This window comes from Lepisosteus oculatus, chromosome 9, assembly GCF_040954835.1.
Source record: "Lepisosteus oculatus isolate fLepOcu1 chromosome 9, fLepOcu1.hap2, whole genome shotgun sequence".
NCBI classification, from domain to species: domain Eukaryota; kingdom Metazoa; phylum Chordata; class Actinopteri; order Semionotiformes; family Lepisosteidae; genus Lepisosteus; species Lepisosteus oculatus.
Genome location: NC_090704.1, coordinates 10978279 through 11002315, shown reverse-complemented (window position 1 = coordinate 11002315; position 24037 = coordinate 10978279). Strand labels below are relative to the sequence as shown.

The 24037-nt window shown below is 36.5% G+C and overlaps 1 protein-coding gene across 2 annotated transcripts; it reads right to left on the bottom strand.

The window, feature by feature from the left end:
- Positions 1-305: 305 nt before the first annotated feature.
- On the bottom strand, positions 306-24011 carry fam102bb (family with sequence similarity 102 member Bb). 2 transcript variants are annotated; one of them, XM_006634875.3, is made up of 11 exons: positions 23504-24010; positions 14486-14606; positions 14072-14101; positions 13105-13221; positions 12620-12666; positions 7527-7630; positions 6593-6688; positions 5215-5428; positions 4580-4716; positions 3910-3979; positions 306-3212 (listed from the first exon to the last, which is right to left on the bottom strand). In XM_006634875.3, the coding sequence occupies exons 1-11, from the start codon at positions 23647-23649 to the stop codon at positions 3170-3172; spliced, it is 1125 nt and encodes a 374-aa protein (XP_006634938.1). In that variant the 5' UTR covers positions 23650-24010; the 3' UTR covers positions 306-3169. The 2 variants fall into 2 exon arrangements, with proteins under 2 accessions (XP_006634938.1, XP_015211039.1); XM_015355553.2 differs by lacking the exon at positions 6593-6688 and having other exon boundaries at positions 23504-24011.
- Between the last annotated feature and the right edge of the window lie 26 nt (positions 24012-24037).

The window sequence follows — 24037 nt, the reverse complement described above, 5'->3', positions numbered from 1 at the left end:
TCCGTCTCAAATCGTGCTTGGACAGTGCCTTTATCATATGTAAATGGGAGCCTTTAAGTGTGTCCAAAGGAGGTTTTAATCTGCACAGATTAATGTAAGAAGGTACATTTCAAAACTGTTAATGACAGCGATGTAACCCAGCAGTTTAGTTTAGCGCAAGTTACACAGTCTTCTTATTGGCCTATACTGCGAGGTTCAGCATTACAGAATTTCTAAACTCACTGGGTAAGTCAAGGAATGGTCAGAAGATCCCAACCCATGACAAAGAGGTCTTCATTTTTTGAAAGAAAGAAAATACAACTTAATCACTTGTAAATAGCTTTTTTTAATTAACAATACATATTACATGTGCAAGTATATGTATTGGGAATGAAGCAAAGGTTAGATTTCTCTTTAAAAAGACACTTGTGACTTTGTGGATACTAAGCTTTGCTGGATCATTATACCTGGCTTCACTTTACAGTTACAAACATTATACAATTCTATAAAATTAAAGATTCACAGAAAAACACACTCATGTTGAATTATCACAATATATTTAGTACCTATAAGTGGAACACAAAATAGTTTAATAGTCATTTAAATGTGAAGTTCATTCTCCTGTTAGAAAAATTGTGTTCCAGAAGTCACTTCACTTTTTTCAAAAACAATGAAGTTATACAATAATATAACCTATGTGGAGTGACTTATATTGAAGAGCATAGACCACTGGATTTAAAGCTGTTGTAGGATTGTAGCATTGGCCTGGTAACAGCCTTTTGCAAGCTTAATGCAAGGTTATGGTACAAAAAAAAAAAGTCCTTCTATACAGCTTTACTTCAAGATGATTACATGCTGGAATTGTAAAATGTCTGTACTGCATTTATGAACGAGGGGATGTTGAACAATTCTGTAGTTTTAAAGCTCAAAATAATAATGCCTGTTCATCAATATACGTATTTCAGAGTCCCACTCAGGCAAGAAAATCGTTAGGACATTGTGCTCCATTCAGAGAAGAGGCTCCACAATTGTGGAGCAGTGTGCTCTTAATATTTGCAGTTGAAAGCCAAGTGTTAATGGCTTGGGCATCTCAAAAGGCAGTGTAAGATGCTGGTAAAATTATACTTTAGCTAGAACAAAGTGCCAAGACACTTAGATTATATAATCATATTCAATTGCATTGTGACCATTTGAGAGCCAGTTGTTGAAACTGGAATTACAAAAGATAAACTTCCAATACAAGATACATAAAAGTGATTGCATTTTAAAAAGGTTTAAAAAATGACTTTTGTAAATCATGGTTCTTGGTGGGCAAAAAAAGCATTACTAACAGAAGATTGCAAGAATTGGCATTGATATGTAAGGACCTTTCCACAAATTAATCTTGACATTGCATGAAATGTTGTGTCTGCTATATGGAGCACAATAGAGGCTGAGTATTAGGTCAGTCTGGGGGGGGGTAGAGAGACAGTGTACACAAACCATGTGAAACATGTGGGCAGGCTCTTAAACTATGAATTATATCAAAGATGTTTTAAATCTTTTTTTCTTGCCTCACACTGACATGGGTTCATTTTATGTTTGGTTTTTCAGGTTATGATGAAAAAATTCAGACGTCTCTAAACTTAACCCAGCGTTTCTCCAAGATGCAGAAATTACCTCTGGACCAGTTTGGGAGAGCACCTCCATTAACTTGTGGTCAGATCAGTCTCAAAAGCATTAGCTTCATGTTGAAAATAAATGATAAATGAAATAATTTAAAGCTAGAACACTTGAGAATATGTCTAGTAATATTTCAATAGGCTTCTGATTAATACATGCTAATTTTAAAAATGTAGTGCAAATCACTCTTTGGTGCAGAGACATTCATCTATTGAACCTTTGGTGTGCTACACTGTAGGTTTAAATGATCCCACTACTCTTACAACAAACTTAATATTTAAAAGAATCATAAAAAAAATCAGTAGTAGTACAACAAACATTCCAAAAGTAAACATTGATAGGTTGGAGTACCTAACTTAGATTTTTTATATTTTTTCAAGTTTGATTAATACCACATTACTGAAATAGTTTTGCCACACAAGAGAGACACCCCAGTAAGCACATATATAATAAAATATTGCAGGCTACAATAAAGAAGTAACCTTTCAAAAATATTTAATAATAGTGATGAAAAAAAGCCTAAATGATCAGTTTAGGAATCTAATTCATGCAAAAGTGTTTCATTACAAAGAGCAGTTGTTCTTGGGACCCCTAATTCACTGAATTATTTTATTTAGAGAAGGTTACTGGTTTTAGACTCTTTCTCACACAAAATGTGGGTATGTAGTACCACATGACACTAAACCCCACAAACTAGACTTTTCATAAGGGATTAGGGAACTTGGAGTACTATTTTTTAAATCAGATAACTGAATCTAAATACTAACTTTAAAAGGTCAGTCTAGCAGCCTTACAAGGTTTCTACTTATGAAATGGAATTGCCGGTGTTTGTAATCCCTTTAGTCAGTTGTATTTTTACTACAACAGCAAAAAAAGTTAATACCACCAATAACACAACACTGTGCTTAGCAGTCAGAGAGAATTTAATGTCAGTTGTGAAGTCTCTTTTCAAAAAACTGAATGCCTTTTAACCTAGTAAACGATTTAGCAGCACAGGGAGGACCAACAAAAAATGGAATTAAAGGAAACTGAATTAGTAAAAAAATAAATCAAAATAAAAAAATATTGTATAAAATCATTTGAAATGGAGGGGTTAACGGAGCATAGATATCGTCTCTTCCAGCTTAATACAGTATAGGACTTTAGCCTGGTGCTTCATACCTCATGTTAGCCAAATACTGAAACTGAACCACATTTCTTGGCATTTGGTGGAATTTCAGTGATCTTTGCAAAGTCAAAATTTTCTGAGCACCATTACTGTAGTTGGAAACAAGTAATATGCTTTCTGCATTACATTCTTGCTATACACAGTACTGTAATTTGTCTCTCCTACGCTACTTCTTCAAGGAGTTAACAGCAGAGGGCGCCATTTCCATTGCCTTTTTATGCAGTCCCTGACGATCTCTTGTTGCATGTTTTTAAGAAATTTGCAGTTGGAATGAAGTGAGCTACAACAATGCTGTTGCTGCCACCCCCTTTTTTGGTTCCGTTTTAGATCTGCCATTCATCTGCCAGGACACCCCTTCTTCTAGCGCTTAATCACCACCTGCTCATACGCCCCAGCTCCAACCCTGAAATAACAGATGAAATGCGTCACAGCACAAACACACCATTTTCTATTCATAATTAAACATACTTTATTTCAGACTGTGAATTTATGTTTAGATTCTGCAAAGCCTTTTGAGAACCTATTGATAATAAAAATAACTATTATTATAATAAAGCACTCAAAATGCTTTACAGGTAATGGGGACGGACTCTTCTATCACCATCAACATGTAGCCCCCCCCCGGATGATATGATGACAGCCAACATCCACCCATATGCTCATCACGCATCACTTAACAGGGGGAGGAGGACAGAGCGATGAAGCAAATTTCCCCCTGGCCTTACCAATCATGGTAAATTTTGCCAGAACGCCCTGTGATTTTTAATGGGAAAAAAAGCAAGGACCTTGGTTTTCACATCTCATCCAAGGGAGTGTGCCTTTTTACAGTGTAGTGTCCCCATCACAACACTGGGGCATTAAGGCCCACAAAGACCGCAGGGTGAGCCCTCCCTACTGGTCCCGCAAAACCTCTTCCAGCAGTAACCTTAGCTTTCCCAGGAGCTCTCCCATCCTGTTACTGGCCACACCTGTACACAATTATTCTGGTGTGTTTGGGTTTTTTTTACATACAAGGTGTTAATTAAGCTGTTAAATAAAAAAAAAACTACCAATTAGCCTAGAGTAATATTGGCGATCTGAATACGTCTTAAACAACACACCTGGTGGGGAGATGATGGGTGCCAAGTGCAGTGCTTCCACCTGGACCAACAAATAACCGCAATCCTTCTTCTGAAATCCCAAAACAGGTTAAAAAAATCAAAATATTGAACATCAAACATACATTGCAAAAGCCAGTACTTGTCATTCTGAGGCAAACTCTGGTTGCTAAGCAACCTAAAAATAAGTAGGTATTGACATATGTCTTCTTTTCCCAATACTCTGCAGAGAAGGATGTTTAATCTTTAATGATAGATCATGTCCATTATTTGAATGATGTAAAACACTCACCCCCCTTTTAAATAATCTCAAATGACAGTCTCCCATACGAAGTAAAAGGCAACAAACTAAGTTTTCGTAAAGCAGAAACCTCATAATAAATGCACATTTCAGCAATCTTTCAAACAGGCTGATAAAATGTGATCTGAGCTATTGAAAACAAAGAAATGGAATTAAGAAAATCTCATTTCCAAACTGCGATTAAGTCTCTTCCTGCTAATTAAAAGGGAAAAAAAATTTCAAACCTTGATTCTGCAATCCGCAGTTTCACTTGCAGTTCCAACCTATATACAATCCCACATTAACCTAACTATTGTTCATTATTTGTCCCATATATGAACAAATATTTTTTTTCTTTTTTAATGCATTTATAGTCAGTCACTCTTGAGATACCTTCTGTGCTGGAGTCCAATAAGCTGTGCGTGAAATCCTGACTCTGGAGAATCTTTTCCACAATGTCATCGGCATCTACTCTTGTGGCATCAACCCTCTTCAGCTGAGACTCCACTGAATCCTGCTTCATAGGATGCCTGTGCAAACATGGTAAAAACTGGCAGATCATGAAGTGGTTCACATATTGGGGTGATTTTGTTCCTGATGCCTCTCTGGCACTTAAGATGAAGCTTGAGTGTTTTTTTAGTAGTACTTTTTTAGACAATAGATTGTAGTTTATTAAGGAGATTGGGGTTAAAATATTCATAAATGTCAAAACTGTAAAAATTGGGAGTGAAACCTTCCCAGAAACCTCTTGGAGGTGTGTCATTTGAGTTCTTTAAAAAGGATGCCCCCGATAAGATTGCCATGAGTCTAGGTTCTCCTTAAAATCAATATCTGACACTACTGTAAGTCAACCAAAAACCGGAACACATTTATAAGTGAGGTACTGAAATGTATTTTTCCCTAGAAGACTGAAACATATTTTAATCTGGTTTATTCAGGTTAAACAACAGAGCCTGTTTTGTGGACATGAGTAAGATTTGTGATTCCGAGAGTCGCGTCTTGCGTCGCAGCGCAGTGTCGCTGGTTACCTGCTGAGGCGCTCTGAAGAGGACGCGCTCTTGACAGGGGTGAGGTGCTCTGGCATGGCTGCACAGGCTGCAGCACAGTGCCCCGTCCTGGGATCCCGGTCGTCGCTGGGCTCAGGAATGCTCGCAATCCCAGTTGAAGTGCTGCCCACCGAGGTGTTCCTCCTGTGCGAGAGCTCCGAGAGACTGGAGGAGCGCGAGTGCCCCGTGCTATACCCTGCGGCATCACAAAAAAACAAAACGGGCACAGCTGAGCTTAGATCAGAACCCACCACAACAAAAGGAGCCATTTGCTTAATTTACCAAAACTATCAAAATGCTGGGCAAAGAAGCTGTAAACGGCAAAATACAAAACACGAATCTTCAATTTATTTTAGTTTGCATGACCTCATCTTAAACTATAGCCTTCTGTCACTTTAATAATGTTTATAACCTTGTCATATAATACAACACATCTTATTATTAACAGTTTTAATAAACTCTGCCTCTCGTCCAATACGTTTTTCCACTATATGGTCTCCTTTATGCTCAGGATTTTAAACTTGGTTCAACAGAGCACATTTTATTTCCCGTTTTGAAGATGCTACATAGTCTGCCGATGCCTGAATCTAATCTTATATCATCTAAGAGGCTAAAACTGGAGGATGTGACTTTTTTTTTATTTCTTCTACGCCCTTAATCTTTGATCAATGGCCTAAATGTATGGAAATAAATACCAACATTTCCCATGAGTATGATACTATCCACATCTATTGAACATTCCATCTGTATTCCCTAGGACTAGGAGGAGATGGTGCACTGACAAATGTCTAATTGTAAAAGGCTGTAAGTTCTTGCTGCTAAATTTCCAACTACATTTTCCATTTTCAAAAAGATGGACAGTAGAAAGTCTACATATTTGGGTCCATTACATACAAGATATATGCTGATTCACGTAAGGATAAATAAAATTGGGCTTTACTCAAAGTAAATCTGTATTTCTCATATTCCCAATAGTCCACTGCTCTGTGTCATGGCAATAAATTTGGTATTAACACCATAGGTAAGGATAAGCCTACAGGAAGCAATTTCAAAGCACTTGCAGAGTTTTAGAGAAGCAGTAAAAATTCAAAGCAAAGGTTTTTTCAAAAATACATTCAGAAAACAAAAGCCACAGTGATGGTAAGGAAGAATCACAAAAATCAGGGAAACACATTGATATCGCAGTACAGGGATTTAATTATTTAGTCTGCCTTTGACACATAACACAGACACTGGGGCTTTTTGTAATATTTAAGTGCTCTACCCCACAATCTTTGAAAATGTTCCCCAAATGTAAAATCTCACCACAATTACTCAAAGTATGATGGTAACAAAGCTTATGATCTGTTAATATCCATACCTGATACTTTAGACTGCTGACTAGCATAGCTTGAAGTTCTGGAGTGACCCCACATCCCCAGTTCATCAGGAACAGAGGCACACTTTCCTGGGATCTCTGTTAGGTTTGTAAAATAAAAGCCTGTAATTAGCTATTTTTGACATACAGTACTTCTGCTCTGTGTTTAGGAGCAAAATAGTCTCACACTCAATCATGTGTCTAGTTTTAATTGAGTATAATTAAGAAGAAGCAGAGAGAAAGGATGAATGGAGATCTGAAGAAATAATTTCACAAATTGCCCCAGAACATGGCACAACACAGGAAAAAGGAAATACTGAATACGTATAACAGAATGCAAAGTTAAAGTTAGCACATAGGCAGCAAAAACATCACAAACTATTGTCAGTGGCAGAAAAGTTACTTCCTGCTACTATGTTTGATAATGTTTGGGGAGATCGAGGGTGGTGATTTACAGTGCAAAGCAGCTTGTGTGTTTAAAATCTGACATATTATTGGTTTTGTTAACTTATGGAAACAACGAGCTGCCAGGATTTTCCTCTTAAAGTGTTATGTGGCTTTCCATGATCCTTGTGAATGGTGTGAATAATGTCAGATTGCAGTAGCTGAAGAGAAATTATGAGATCTGAAAAGAGTCATAAACCTGGAAAGGCTGTCAATTTAATTCACTTAAGAGGCTCTCGAGAAACATTCTAGATACAGCAAGTACAGAGTGAACAACAAAGTTGAATTCTTCTTATCTCAAAATAGGACATTCATCATGTTTTGAAACTTACTTTGCAAATTGTTCCAAAAATACACCTACCAGTTAAATATATAAAGCTTATCTTGATAAAAAGAAATCTGCACATCATAACTGGACTTTTGTTGTGAATTTAAAAGCATATTAAATTTTTGCAGTTCAAAGAACATCTTAATGACATCTAAATGAATGTACCGGAAATACTCAGGTATGGTTTTTGCGTATCTCCTCCTTTTCTGTCTTCATGTAGAAATTCTGTCTCTCCTTGTATGCTGATGTATGTTGCTGTAGACGGAGGCCTGTAAATGAAAATTATTTTGTGTTTAATGAGAAGGAAATATCACAAAGTCATTTAAAATAGCTTGAAAATGACAAACCTGTAACTAAAGAAAAGAAAAAAAATACTGACAGAATTAGTCAAAACAATATCTCAATACACTTAAAGTAACAATAAAGAAAACACTACAGAGAAGACATCAATTAAAAAATACACTTCAACAAAAACATTTCAGCCTGAAAAATAAACAGATAACACAAAAATACATGAGATATACAGTAGCTTGTCTGATGTCATAGGAGAGAGAGTTCCAGTAACCAGTCTCTCATACTACTGCTCTGTGACACAAAAAGTATTTATCTCTATTTTACAGCACAAGCTGATCTGATACAATGGTATAAGTGTTACGGAATACTTTAGAGATAGGCAGCTTTGCTTATTGTTTTAGAGTTTTCACTGACAAAGAATAAAGCACATATTCTTTACGAAAGACTACAAAAGTAAATATATAGCTTTTCAAATTATGGCAACAGGTCAAGTCTGCAACACCTGCAATTCTTAGCTATACAGAAATATGGTTCTGTTGTTTCCTATTGTAGCCTTAGTGGGCAGTATGTAACAGGAAAGTATAAAATAATTAGTAGTGTATTTAATTGTATCCATATACCGCTTTTCACACCAGAGCCTTTTACATTTAGGAGGGAACCCACTTCAACCACCATTGAGGACCCTACTAGGTGCCGTGTGCCAGCATCTTTACTACCCTTCAGTTCAATTAGTGAAGTGAGAAAAATGCTTCACCAATTAAATTTGACATTTGTTAAATTTATCCAAGATGAATATCTACAGTTGTGGGAAGTTCCAAGGGATCTTTTAATGATCAAGTAGCTAGTCCTTCAGGTTAATGACTCATCCAAAGGACAGCACCACCAAACTACACTTGGTATGAAGTGCAGAAAACATAAAAATAAAAAAAGAACATGTAGACGGAAGAAACAGTTTTCAATAAATTTAGTTCATAAATACTAAAAAGTTACTATGTAACTTTAGGTCATGCAAAATATAGCTCAAGAAAAGGTTTCTGGGTTATGGCAAGTCATGTTACAGAGAACAGCTTCTATTAAAAGCTACTTAAATTAGGAGCAGTACATTCCATTTCAAAATCCAGCTCTTAATCCAGCTTTAGGAAATATAACCTGAGTAAAGCTGTTTTACATAAATACCTTAAGATGCCTGTATCAAAAATGTATTTAATCTAGACTGCTAGATCTCAATGCATTTAAACATGGTAGTTCTCTTTCTGTAATTGTCACATATATCGTGTCTCACAATCAAAATAACTACTATACTAGAATGCTGCAGAATTTATGTTAGTAATCACTAATGTCAGTAATATAAACAATGAAACAATTAACAGGGCTTAAAGGATTATATAATTCCCGTGTCACTGCTTACAATACAATCTTAAGCCAAAATGGATTTGTCACATTCTTATGGGGTCACAAAGCCAAACACCATAAGTTTCATTAGGCCACCATCAAATAAACAAAATGAAATCCTTAAAGGTGTTTCCCCATACACAGTTCTCATTTGTTTCTTGGTACTGTATATTTGGATTGTCCTGGAAAACTTAACATTTTCTTTTAAAGCCAGGATGGTTCTCACTTTTTACTTGCCAGGTCTTGAATAAATCTACATCACTGAATCCTGAAACAAACCTCAAACAAACCATCAGAAGCAGCACTTCTGATGGGACAGAATGACTTAAAATGACTAAAATATTTATCTATGGCAAGTTAAGACAGACGCTAGAACATTAGCAACTGTTTTTGTGGGAATACTGTGACTTTCTTCTTTGGGGTTAAATGTTGTGTTTTTATGGTTTAGTTATTCATGAAACCAAGGGAGAACTCTTGAGACACACTTCCCAGGCTCTTGGCAGTAGGAGACGTAGTAGTAAAGTTTTCATAATATTTAAAGAATCTTTTGACTGTAGAGGAATCAATCTGTGAAGGCTACTTTATTCGAGGCAGAAAGATTCTCCTTTTTTTGTCAGACGCTAGTAAAACTGGTTGACTCAACAAACCATCTTAACCTAAGATCTAAAACTCTTGGAATTTGTAATACTAAAATTCAGGTACAAAAACACAATGTCATTTTTTCTACACAATATCAGGAGACAAATCGTGTCAAACATTGTTGTGTAAATTGTTACATTTGGAGAGAATCCCACTCCAAAATTAAAAGCAGTCTTTCCCCAAACCTAAGATCTTCTCGAGTAATTTTATATTTCATCAGTAGATTTTCAAACAGATGAGTAAGAAACACACAGTATCCTCTGTGATCCTGCTTTTCCCGATGACAGGTTGTTTTCTTTAGGCTCACTCACACGCACACAGCAGTGTTGCCAAAACTCCAGTAAATAGACTGAAAAATGTAGCTGCAAAGACTCAATTTTTCAGTAAAGCTCAGTTGCTAAGCAGTGTTCCAAATGAAAAGAAAAGTCCACCCATTAAAATTTGATGAAATGACACAGATTCTACTCCAAGTTATGTTCAAAGAGCTAGTACAAAAAAAACATTCAGAAATTGTTTTTCAAAACTTTCCACATTCACTTGCATTATTATAACAAATTTTTGATCTCCAGTTCCTTTCTCTGGTTTTCAGAAATTGTTTGCTTTTCCTCTGGCAAAACCCCAATTTGCTCTTCAGGATGAATTCTGAATTGTACAGAAGGATCTTATCTGCTCAGATCCAACCAAATGCTTCAAAACTCATTGGATGGTGCTTCACCTTGCAGCAGGACAATGACCCCAAACATACTGCTAAAGGAACTATGGAGTTTTTCAGGGCCCAAAAGTAGAATGTTTTTGACTGGCCAACTCAATCACCCAACCCGAATCCCACTGAGCATGCATTCACTTAATGAAGACAAGACTGAAAGCAAAAAGCAAAAATGGACTGCACTCTATGTAGTAGTAATAATCTTGAAGACAGTTTTAAAACTGGAATGATTTTAGAAGCAATGGTACTTAGATGACAGATTTCCCCTTACAGACAAGTCATAACTCACTTAAGAAATATTCCCATAAAACATGCAAAATGGTATTAAGGATGCAAAAAGGGAACAAAACATGAAGATGTTTCCATGATGTAACCAAGGATGAATTTTCCTTGGTTAAATATGCACCTGACATTGGAGTGGAAGGTTCTCTCAGGCTGTGATATCTTAAATTATAAAAAAAGTCCGATTACAAGTAACCACTAGAACATTCCGCCAGGAAGCCATGGCGGACCTTAAGAGCTCCGAGACCTACACGTACGAACCTGTCAAGCCTCAGAGCTACACTCACAAAAACAACTGTAGTCAATGACTACAGTGCATGAGAACAGGCAGCTTAGCCTGCAGACAATTGAAATTCTCACGGTATACTCTACCTCAAAGCAGATTTGGCAGTTAAGAAGGATTTTCATATCAAGTACAAATTTAAATAGCAACCTTCTGCCTTCTGGTGTTTTAGCATTTTATCTAGTGAGCTACAACACATGTGACTGCCAAGAATTTTTGCTTCTGGAATGCATCAGTAATTGCTAGTTCAATTCCTAAGCTTTCTCTCAAATGGATGGGCGCAAGCACAACTCTTGAATAATTACTAATATATACATGTATTCCAGTTAATAATAATTCATAAACAGCTTTACAGCATCAGAAAATATCACCTTGATTGTCACCAGCACAATGTGGCATGTTTCTAAATTAATTTCTGAATAGTTGCAGTATCCATTTTCAGTTATTAGGGTCACATTATCTGATAGACAACAACAGAATAACTTATACTCTGAATCTGCATTGATGGGAAGTCAGAAAATCTTATACATTTTTTATTTCACCTTCAGAGTAAAGAAGCATTTAGTGCGCTTTGACAAGTTCTTCCACGGTGTATCACTTTCAGTGTGAAAATTAAGTTTTTCCTTCGATCCTGTTCTAAGGTTGTTCTTTCCTAAAGTGGGTAGTATTTAGAAATCCTACCCCAACTCAGGTCATTTACAAGTCATTAAATTCTATAAATAAATCATTATTCTTAAAACAGCTTTTTTTTCCCAATTCAGGGCCCCTTTTTGTATTCTGTAGAAATGTTTACTACAGCAATATCATATTAACAATATTAACAAAATTATAACAAATTATTAATTACATTAACAAATAGCTTAATAATTGTACCTTTCAACAATTATTATTTTGTAAATTGCAAATGTAGAATTGCACGACAAGGTTTTTATATAGACAAAGGATCCCAAAGCACTTTACATATCCCACTCATCCACCACTAAAGTGCAGAACCCATTTGGATTATATGTAGCAGCCAAATTGTACAGCAGATCACGTATAGAAGTGAGAAATTGCTTTACCAATTGAATTAAGGTTTGTTAGACTCTCTGACTGCACCATGACACTTTCTTAAAATGCATTTTCAACGATGCAAGGCTTCAGGAAGTCTGCTTTGAGAAGCAGCCTTTTGAAAAGAAAACCTTTCTGGCCACCCGATGAACGGAAATAATCTACTCCACTGACTTCCTCTCAAACAATCTCATTTTAAGTGTGTTGACACTTTCTGTTGCAGTATTACACAAATTTGCTAAACAGCTAAACTAAAATCTGAATCCTACATCTAAATGAACCAAGGATGGTATTTTCAAAGTTTTCTACAGTACTGCTGTATTTGAATTGAAGCACTGAAGGTTTTAAACCTCAAGTGCTTACAGTATACTGCCTTACTTTATACCAATCAATCTGAAATTGATTTAAAAATTGATTAATGATAATGTAATAAAAAAATCAATGAAAAGTGTTACATCAAGAAAAGGGATGGGAGAGTTCATTATGTCTATTTTGACAAGCAGGTGCATAAGCATGAGAAGGAACAGTAATCCTTTGTAAACTAGACCTGGGCTAGGGAAGACAATTAACCATCTGTAAATATTTAGCCACGCAAACACACAGATTTCTTACGTTTTAAAGCAGGGGTCTCCAGACATGAGCTGTGTGCTTATAACCACCTAAAACATTGAAAAGAAATAAAGGAAAGAGAATAAGCATGTTACATAAAAATGACAAATTTCCCTTAAAGATATTGTTCATTATTTTTGTTAGATTAACAAGTTTTATACTTCTTTAGCCTGCATATATATTACTTCAAAACTATATAAATAAAAAATATTACAGTTATACAGTTAAATATAGACAGTTACTGGTTGGTACAGTTCTACTGTATACTTTATATTATAACAGTCCACACAGTTGAATGGATCAGTCTCAGGAATTTTATCTGATATTCCCACAATATCCCACCTTCATCCATTCATTCATTCATTCATTTTCTAACCACTTAGTCCAATTCAGGGTTGTGGGGGAGCCCAGACCTATCCTCACAATCAATGGTCGCAAGGCAGGGCACACACTAACACCTTGGGCCACTTTTCACAAAAATATCCCACCTTGAGTATGGAGTTATCTTGACGGGTGTTCTTGGTATCGTAACCCTCTAGTAAGCATCTACGTGTCGTACTCCCAGAGCCTGCAAACTCAGCCAGATTTAGGTCAGCAAAACCAAGCTGCAAAACAGAAAGGAAAATAAGCCTTTTTGTTTAATGTTTTTATTGATCACTGATAAGAGGTGGTCTTGTACAACGTTTCTCTCAAAAAAGACATGTAAAACGTACTGTTTTATAACATCACGTTGATGTACATTTTCCCCTGTTACCAGGCCACCCTCACCACAAACTGAAAAGGCTACTACAAAAAGAAAACTGTTGAATTATATTATTTTCCTCAAGGTAGAACAAATTTAATTTCATTTTTTAAATTACATAAACCAAAAAGTCCAATGGTAACTTTCAATCACGGTTACATAGGACTATAAAATGATAATAGCTATCCAGACAAAACTAAGGGCAAGCTGAAGATAAGACTGCTTAAAGTTCTTGTATGTTTAAGATGCTTTAAGTGGTGCATTTTGAAAACCCACAAATCAAATCCAAATAAAAAAAGCAGATCCATTAAAGGGAGCAATTAGCACTGGTGATTTAGAGTTCATGTGTTGAAAACAATCAGACGCATCTGCTCCACATGACCAGAATAACAATCAACAACTCGTTGTTAAGGGCTGAGGGGTACACTAACTGTTCCAAATGATCTCCAAATTACTTAATTAAATAAACCATGTATAATTAATCTCTATTAAACTGTTCCACCATCCATTTTCTAAACGTTTCTTCCAATACAGAGCTGCAGTGGAGCCAGAGCTTATCTTGACAAGAAACTGACGCCAAGCAGGGAACACCCTGGATGGGACACCAGTCGATCACAGAGCAGACAGGCAGACACAGAGACACACACACAGTATGTCCATAAAAGGTGATGATTTAATGGCTTAAAATTTTTGACATTTTGTTTCTACCTTACCTTTGCAAATGTTTTTCCACCCTTTAGTTCCTGGAAAGAGAATTTTTTGGATTATTATTGGAGCAGAAAATATGACTTTTTCCTAAATTATTGACTAGATGAGATCCAATGTAATCTACTTTTATATAAGATGGGTACATTTATGTTTAGACAAAAATGGATTTACCATTTTTAGCAAAGCAGGTATCAGACAATCTCAACTGCTCAGGAAACACTAATGTATGCTATCCCAGCTTTGTGATCATATAATACAGAATCTGCTTTATTTCTGCGGGGAAAAAATGTATACTGAAAGACTTACAAAAATATTATTTTTTTATAAGATTTTTTAAAATATGATTTACAATTGACAAAAAAAGACCACCAAAAAATGAAGTCCAATGTGTCAACAAGGCAAAGAAAAATAACACATACCTTCCTTACTGATACTCTGCACACACAGGGATCTAACACTCCAGTACTGGCACTGGCACTCATCTTACATGGGAATGAGAAGGTCTTCCTCCAGCGAACACAGTTGGCTTGCACCACCTCCCTAAGCAGAAATGAAGGCAGAGACCATGTCAAAACAAAGTGCCATAGTCATCTACATCCATTTTCTAACTGCTTCATTCCAATTCAGGGTCGGAGAGGAGCTGGAGCCTAACTTGTCATACAGGGGGCGTGAGGTGGGGTACACCCTGGTTGTGACACCAGTCCATTGTGGGGCACAGCCATACACACCAACACTCTCACGCCAGGGCCAAATTTTACAAGAAGACAATTAACCTGCCAGTGTCTCTGTGGACTGTGGGACATGGGGAGAACATACAAACTCCATGGTGATTACACCCCAGGTCAGGAATTGATCCCAAGGCCCCAGTGCTTGGGCAGAGATAGCATGCCACCCTGTACGAAGCCTTGAATCTACAAATCCCAAATAACTTCTAGAAAGATGTTTTGGTCCAACTCATCACCAAAGCCTTTTGCCTTCAAGGTTTCAAGGGTGTATATCAAAAGCTCAATACCAGAGTCACACTGGAAGCATTCAATACAAAGTTTCAATGTATCATGTTTGAATATCCAAACGTTCTGATCTCTACCTTAATATGGTTACTTAAAAAACAGCTGGCCACATCAAATAATAAAAGCTGGCAAATACAATGGAATACCATCAGACTTAGCTTTCAAACAAATTAAAATTCAACAATCATATTAGGGTACATACTAACAGTAATTTAAATATAAAGCTGTATGCACCTTGAGAACTAATCACCCTGTAGTACAACATTAAAAAATGTAGAATTGGCAGTTTTTAGGCTCCCCTACACCATTTACAAATTTAAAACAAGTGGTTCTCTCCATCTTTCACTTAGAACATACCGCACATCTGAATAAAATTCACAGAATCTAACTGAATTCCCTTCTCAAGTTGTGTAATGTGATTAATTAAAACACTTTACACACACTTCAGGAGTAAATATATAGTTCTTCTGAAAAAAGAAGGGCACAACTGATAAGCACATTTGCAGAACATTCATAAGACTAAAATAGAAGATGGGGCAGCCACTCCAGCTAAACAACAAATCTTCAAATCTTCACAATCCTGATTGTTACAATAATCTAGTAATTAAAACATGCAGCCTTAAGTTTTATACTCAAAACAGCAGTTCTTCCACACAGCAGCAAATATTTATCATGGAAAATTGAACGCTACTCAACTACTTTGGGCCAAAATGCCACGCCTTCTTGTGCTGTTGTTTTTTTAAATCAAAATCTGTTAACCAAATGGTTACTATAGAAACATAATAAGACAAAACAGGTTGTAGTCATTCTGGCAAACAGTCAGTTATGATGACAAACATGCATGGGTATCACCACTTTTGCCATAAATAAAACGATTCACTGATTTGTTTTTGGTTTCTATGATGTGGTCAATTCTAAGAAACAGCTCACTTTTAAATGCACTGCATGACAATACTGAATTAAGATTACATTCAGAATAAAAAATTCATTGCTGGCATGAAACTGAAAAGCCTATCTCTCACTGTGTGAGAAATGGATGCATTTTTATCTTATTCTTATTCTTATTTTAATTTACTAGATCAGAAAAGGCAACATTGTAAAGACTTTGCAGTTAGTTAGTTTTTTTCGGACACCCTGTCCTTAAAGTTCTATGAAAAGATATATGTGTGTTCACGCTGGCTTTATGCTCTTTAACTGCATTTAAGTAACTGGGGAAAAAAAATCAAATGTATTGTTTTACTGTTTATGGAGTGGTACGATTTAGAGCAGCTTGATTGTAGATTGTAGATTGTAGATGCAACAAGGACAAAAACTGTTTCTTCTCTTCATATTGTTACACCTGAGTGCTAATCTTACAAAACTGAAAGCTACAAATCTTCAGCTACACCAGTTCTAAAACAATATTTATACAATATCTTTTATTAGTCTTAATAATAAATGTGTGTTGTTTTTTTAAATAAAAAAAACGTTCATTTTTTTTAAATAGTTTACTGATGCACTATATTTACGATTTAGGCTGTTTCTGACCTCTACACAGTAACATGGCAGCTAATAATAGATACATACAACATAGAATATAAATCTTTACAGTGGTTTCACAGAACACTAATTATCGCAAATCCTAAACTACCTAGTGTTTATTTAGGAAAGAGAAGCTAAATCCTTTGCTAATCAGGATATACATAACCAGCGCATGCTTTTGTCTTACGTGCTACTGGCCAAGAATTAAAAAAAACACTGGATTCTTCTGTAGACTCTTTACATCACCAGGTGGATCAAAGCAAATTATTCAAAATGAAATCGAAACTGCCACCAGAACGATCAGGTTAACCCTGAGGAAACAAGTGATCTGCAACATGCAATTTACAGAAGTTTACAGTTTACAGAAGGGATCATTTCAGATTAGTGGGCTACCCCCTCATTTGGAAGGAGGAGGGTTCATACACAGGAGATGGAGCCTGACTTTTCTCTCAACATTAGCTGGGCAGGAATTCCCGCCGCCTTGTTCAAACCATTCTTCATTAAATCTTTAAAACAAATGGACAATCCAGCACTGTCTTCGTTTCACTTGATCTGTAACAAGATGGCAGTTATTAAGCATCCAGGAAATGCAGCCAAAACACCCATCACTGCAGTTCAGCTTTGAAGAAACCTGAATATTCTCCCCTACAAGAATCTTGACACTTTCACCTCTATTTCATTTCCTAAATGCTTTATAAAAGCAGTCTACAACAGATCAGTTCATGATCCCCGGTGACACATGAATGTGAAAAGAAAAGCTATTTCACCTGCGGAACGAACCAGCAGTACTTCATTTAGAACACTTTATACAAACAAAATAGCCTATTCGCATCCACAGACTGCAAATGTGACACGAATAGAGAATTTGCACCTACACAACTAAAACATGGCTTTTCCACCACAGCACATTGTAGATTCTATTGTAGTTCTATCAGGAACCATCAGCAGCTACTGTATGTGATGCTCGCACATCAAAGCACACCATGCTTCTGCAAACCGCTCAAGTGAAAGGCTAGGAAGTGTGATAATGGCATTGCATTTCCATTTTTTTTTGCTTGAATCTAGTTAGCACTAAGTGGAGCAGGAAGAAGAATTAAAGGAATATTTGATTTACAGTGAAACCCATTTACAGTGAGACACAGTGCACTCTACTGATGAACAGATCCTCTGGGCTTTCTGCCTCAGAGCACTTGCACTTCAGACCTGGTTTCTCTAGTTTCTCATGCTTTGCCAACAGAATCATTTCTCTCCTTAATGTCCGCTAAAATCAAAATCGGCACAGATGCAAACTTTTCACAGATTTCAAAATGGTAAAAAAGTTGGCATATGCATCAGAATTTCCAGAACGCATCTAGAACTAGATTTCCCTGTGACCTGGAGATCTCCCTAGATTTATGACACTCTTGTATAGTAAAACCGGCTGAAAAATACAGAATACAACAAGCCAAATAATGAAAAACTGCCTATGACCTCTATCTAAAAATGTTCATGATTGTCTGTAAATTGTTCACATTTGAAAAGAAACCAATCTGAACTGTTCTTCTACATCATTAATTCATAGGATAAAATTACACATAAAAATATTTTGTGATTCAGATCACTTTGCTCTGGCAAAATTGTGTTAAATTCTACTTTTCTACTTCACCTTCCATTAAAAGGAAATTCTTGAAGACTTGAAGACTTCCAGTCATAACTATTTATTCTCTGCATCCTAAAACTGCAGAGTATTAATTAGTATTCTTAACATAAAATTCTGACTAAATCAAGGCATTGACATAATGCAGATTTTCTTCCAATATACTGCAAAATCTTGTCAGCACTATGTGGGCTAAAGTACCATTTGGCAGAATCCTGTTTCAAATGCCACTATATTTAGATGTTCATAATGATACACTGCCTGCATCTTCTGAGTACAGCAGATCTGAAAATAGTTTATCTCACTTATGTACAGGATTTGTCTTGACAGTAGCGAGGTCATATGTGACCCTTAGCTCCATTACCAATCACTTTTAATTTTCTATATGAACCGATTAGAGTCTTGTGTACATCTATGTGCTAGCCGTCCCTAACAGATCATTTTAAGTTCAACATAATATATAACGCGCTGACAATATCTTTCAGAGAGTCAGAGACATCAATCATAGAAAGTGTTGCTCACATCTGCATGAAAAGTAGTATCACTCGTCTCTTATGACTTAAGATAAACAAAAAATGCTACGATTAGCAAGGTTTCCAACAGACTAAAACAGAGTGATGAATAATAATCTAAGAATCTGAAGCCCCATTAGTTTTAGTACATACCCGATACAAAAAACGACTGAAGCAAAGGAGGACACCACTGACTAAGTAATGTCACTCCAGACTGAATTCAACACAGGAAGGGGAGCAACGTACCACCAACATGTATAATAGCCAGGGCTGATGACAAAAAGCAGCTGGTGACTATACTGCCTAACTTTAAAACAAGCAATCTCATGTCTCTAATATGACCCTAGAGGCTTTGCTGCAAAAGCAAGTTAGAAAACTCTTTTTTCCTCCCATGTTCATTAGTAGGGTGACATACAGTATAGGCTTCCTACTCCTGACAAGTTACTAGACAAGGTTGCACAGCAGACAGAGAAAACAAAGTTTAAATCTGTGATGTGGAATGTGGAAAATGAATAAATTAATTGAAACAAACTATGCACAACTAGATTAAGAAACATTTCACTTACATATGAACTCAACTGAAATTGTAAAAAGGTAACTAATGTACAGAACTGGAACAACTACATGATTTTTTTTTCTTGTAAAATTCTTCCAATCCAAGATTCAAATACTGGTATAACTGCAGAGCTTAGTGTAAATAATGGTGGGTACATCTTAAAAGTCTTTTAAAGACCTGTGCTCTGTAAGGGGTCAAACTAATGTCTGTACATCACGAGCGCAGTCCACAAACAGAAGTCAGACTCACTGGATCTTTGAACTCCTAATCCAGCTTTGTATATTTCGGTCAACCATCTACACAGATCTGTTAAAGGTCAACATCAAAGGCCAAACACCAAGTTAGCCAGACAGGTTTGAGTAGATCAATGGCCATGGGTACACCATGTAATAAAACTACTGACTTATGTATCAACAGTTCAGCTTCATTTGGACTTGAAGCCGTCTGACTTTGTGACTAATTTAAAAGATTTTCCCCCTATGAATATTCCTTTCCTCATTAGACCGAAGAAGAATGTACCAAAAAAAAAGTGAAATCTGAAAGAAAAAAAACCATAGTTCAAGGCATTTATTCTCGTAACATATTGTTGACTTGCATATCCATTTGACACATAGGCATTTTTGTCATAGCTTTTACTGTGGTTTATGCATGCCCAAAGATGTGTAGCTTCAGCCGAATTGCTTTCTATTTATCAAAGACACATCATGGTTAAATGTGTTTATTGACGATTTTCATGAGAATAGATTACTGGAAAAGGATAATGCTTTCCCAAGGCAGACATGGGCATCATAAAATCTCATTTATTTATGTCGTTGCAAGTGAGCTGCTACTGAAGCGATGCTGGTGTTTCTTAAATCACCAATTAAAAAAAAATCAGAAGAGTCATAATTGCGTCTTGACATGACAACCTAGCGTAGAAACAGATAAACAGATTTCAGTCTTGCAGACAAAATAAACCACAAAAGTGATTCTGACACAAGTATCAAAATGGGGCAGTACTATAGCAACCAAGTACTTCTACATATACAGATCCAAAATCATAAATAGCTCCAGCTGCATTCCCTTTTGCTTCTCCTTCCTGCAAATAAGAAACTGGATCACTGGGAGCATTCTTAAATGCTTACTGGAAAATCATGAATGTTCAGCTTAAATGCAGCAAACACAAGTATCACAATTTCAGAATGAGTCACTTTATATCCTGTATGGCGTCAATTTGGAATTTCAATACTCAGTACTGGAGGTTTCCCTGACTCATACTGTGAGTGTGGCGAATGTGTGTGGTTGTACTTCTATAAATATTCCCCAATGTATGCGTTACCGTTGCTAGTTTTGAAAATACTGTCCGTATGCACCACAGTTTCTGGATGAAAGTAAAACAAGTGGTCTGCAGCTCTGGTTTGCTTTTTGTCAGCATGTAGCAAAACTGAAAGATCTGTAGGTTTTTGTTATTCATCTGTATGTGCCCAGCGGGCGAAGAGTACGTAGGGAGGCTGACAAGCTGAGCTGGACAGTCCAAGGTGTGTTTTAAGAATGTACAGTAGCTGAAATATCTAAAACAATCTCATTTCCACTAACTTCTATTAGATACCATGAGAAAAGAAAATTACAAGGAGACTTGGCTCATGTAAGCACATTAGTCAAAGGTGTCAACAAGGTAAACCTCTTGGTTAAGGACGTCTATAGAATGAAAACTGAAACACAAACTAGAAGATGCAACCAGAAACCGCAGAGTAATGATTTTAAGACTCAGAACATAGGCACATCTTTATACAGAGAATTGCAGGAATCTGTAAATAGTTATTGAGATATAATATGAAGCCGACACTCTGGCTTCAAGAGGGTTAAAATGAAATCCTTAGATCAAAGAGTTGCTATCAACTAAACAAGCTAGATTGTCTAAATGATGTCTGTTCATTTGTATCCAATTTTATGTTTTTATTTTCTCAATGCTTGCTTTTTTTGTTAGTACAAAATACTAAGCTAAGGTTTTATCTCACCATTTCATGAATGTTGCTTTGTTCCTCCTTGTGCTTAAGGTTAATGGAGTTCATTTTATTCAGTACCTGTATCCAGGTCCCAGAAGGCTTAATTATTCATTTCTTTAGGGTCAGCTATTAAACTCTTTCATCATGCAATATTGTATGATTTACCTTGTGTTTGTTTAAGCTAAGTGTTGGGCAGTTGGACAATATAACTGATTGTAAAAATTGCAGGTCAAACTTCAAAGTGATAAACTGACTGAACACTGACAAGTATGCAACACTTATTCAACACATATTTCACAAACAGCATACAAAATGGTAGTGTTGCAGATAACCATAAGGTTTTGGTCTAAAACTCAAATTATCATGAAAAAAATTAAAAACCAACACCACACATTGCACACACACACACACGTTCAAATAAAACTTCAAAAGCATCAGCATTGCTCATTCTTTCTACATCTGATCCTGAACTGCACATATTTGCATCACTTCAGCGATAACTCCTGCAAGTTATCTATACCTGTTCCTTTTACAAACTGATGAGGACGTTAGGTCTTGTGCATCCACTCATCTTATTTAAAAAGTTCTATAAAAGGGAGAATGCATCTGCTGCGTATAGATTTGGGTATATATAGAATATATATTGGTTTCTCTGAAATAAGCACTGTGCATTTTTTCTGATCATGTAAAGACCATCAAAGTGCAAGTTTCCCTTATTACCGTAAAGATTAGTTCAAAACTGCCACCACAGTAGAATTAAGATCAGCTCTCTACATTTCACCCCACAAATACATTACAGGGCGTTTCCTGCCACAGATAAGCTATCTGCACTCAGACAATAGCTCATAACTATTTGCAAACACTTGGTTCACATGGTTTTAAGATTGTATAAACCCTTATTCATCAAGGTGAGGCATGCTAATCACACCTCTACCATCCATTCAACCCAGACTTACTTGTTCAAGCCTATGTTTCTCAATCACGTCAAACCCGTCAGCTTGAAAGGGTGTGAAGATTGTGAGCAGGTAAAAATGACCGAGCAGAAAGGATGGCCAGTTCAAGAGGTGTGACCGCTCTCAGCTTGATGAATACTAGGGAAGCTTTACTTGAACAAGAGCATTTCCAAATGCTCTTGAAACCAGATCTTATTGTATGCTTTTTTAACATACCGATACATCGGTCATAGCAGAATCTAAGAATGGGTTCTGACAGTAAAATTGGGAGGCCTATAATGGTAAAAAATGTCTTGACAGTGTATTTTTGCATCCTGTTGCATACAGATTGCTCACTAAATGCATTTGTGTCATCAGAGGCAAGATGCATATTCAGCAATAACATTTAAGTTTGCAAGTGCCATGAACTAATTCATCAAGCAACACCGAGTGAGAGCACAGCTTTGCTAATAATAGGATGTAGTAGTCTGCTATTCCAAATATGACAATTTCCACTTCTGTGTGTGACTATGATCAATTTAAAGAGGTTAAAGTTGTATGAGCAGGGAAGCAAAATTGTTCTTCTTTATTGAACATCCTCATTGCTGCATACTGAAAGTGTATTATTGCAAACTTGATTACAGCTTAACTCTTCCAGTTTCATACTGATTCCACCTTACATCTTTCTCCTTACACTCAATGTCTCACACAATACACTCATTGTATGTCTTCTATCAAGCAACACCAAAAGCCTATACATACTAATGACAATCATAATACAGGTGCATTGCATCAGATCGTGTTAATGTAAAACCGATGCAATATCTTTTAAAAATGTATGAAAGCGTTTAATGTGCTTTAATAGCTTCAGCACAGATAGTCTACACTTAGAAATCAGTTGCTAACTTCTGTACTGCTTTCTGACAGTTCAGATTGACATCAATCTGTCACCCACGGCCATCGACTTCCTGTGATTGTTATGAAGCCATTACAAATCATTAGTGCTTTAAAACCCGGCACATATTTTATTAATACAGCATTAGTATAAGAAGTGCAGATGACCGTCAACTTTACCATGCATGAATATTCATTTCAAGATATATATAAAGCTTTACAGAACGCAATAACATCAACTACAACGGAACAATGTTTTCAATTACTTCATCACCTGTACTTTTTAATCCCCCCCCAAGTGAAAATAAAAAAAACAGCAATTATCAATGATGACGAGGGTGGGAAAGAAACCACAGTTACAGTATTCACTTAAATAATAAAATATTTTTACCGAGATGATTCCTCCGAGAAGCCCCCGTCAAGCAGCCTGACTTTACAGAAGAGGACGCCGTTAACAAAAGGCACAGAGGACAGTTCGTCCAGTTCGAAGTCAACCTTAAATTTAAATTTCTTTTTCTTCATCATGATGAAAGCCATATATTGGGTGTAGGAGCCTGTGCACTCTCCTTTAAATTTCACCGTCCTCCAAGCAGGCAGCGTTCAAAAATCTACACCCCCATGATGACTGGTAACGTAGACGGAGGAAGAAGCCCTTTTCTGTAATGGTATTTTTCAGAAGTTGTTGATTCGTCGATAGACGAACGAATTTCCTCCCCCCGGATACATGTATGCCATCCGGTTGAACAGCCTCTCATTTTAAATTTTGTAATTACATTGCGATTCTTGTTTGGCAAAACGATCCGAGATATGGAACAGTGCACCTTGCATCGTTAGCGTCGTATTTGAACAAAAGTGAACATTCGGCGCTCCTTGTGTCACCGAGGGCACTGGAGGGGAGCACAAGCTATGGTGTACGTAATATTTA

Bases quoted from the DNA above. Each gene is read 5' to 3' on its own strand.
- fam102bb (XM_006634875.3), bottom strand. From the start codon at position 23,649: ATGGCTTTCATCATGATGAAGAAAAAGAAATTTAAATTTAAGGTTGAC. The intron at 7,631-12,619 runs GTAAGAAATCTG...TTTCATTTACAG, and splicing joins GGAGACCCCTGCTTTAAAAC to GCCTCCGTCTACAGCAACAT. The intron at 3,980-4,579 runs GTATCTCAAGAG...TTGGGATTTCAG, and splicing joins ATTGGACTCCAGCACAGAAG to AAGAAGGATTGCGGTTATTT.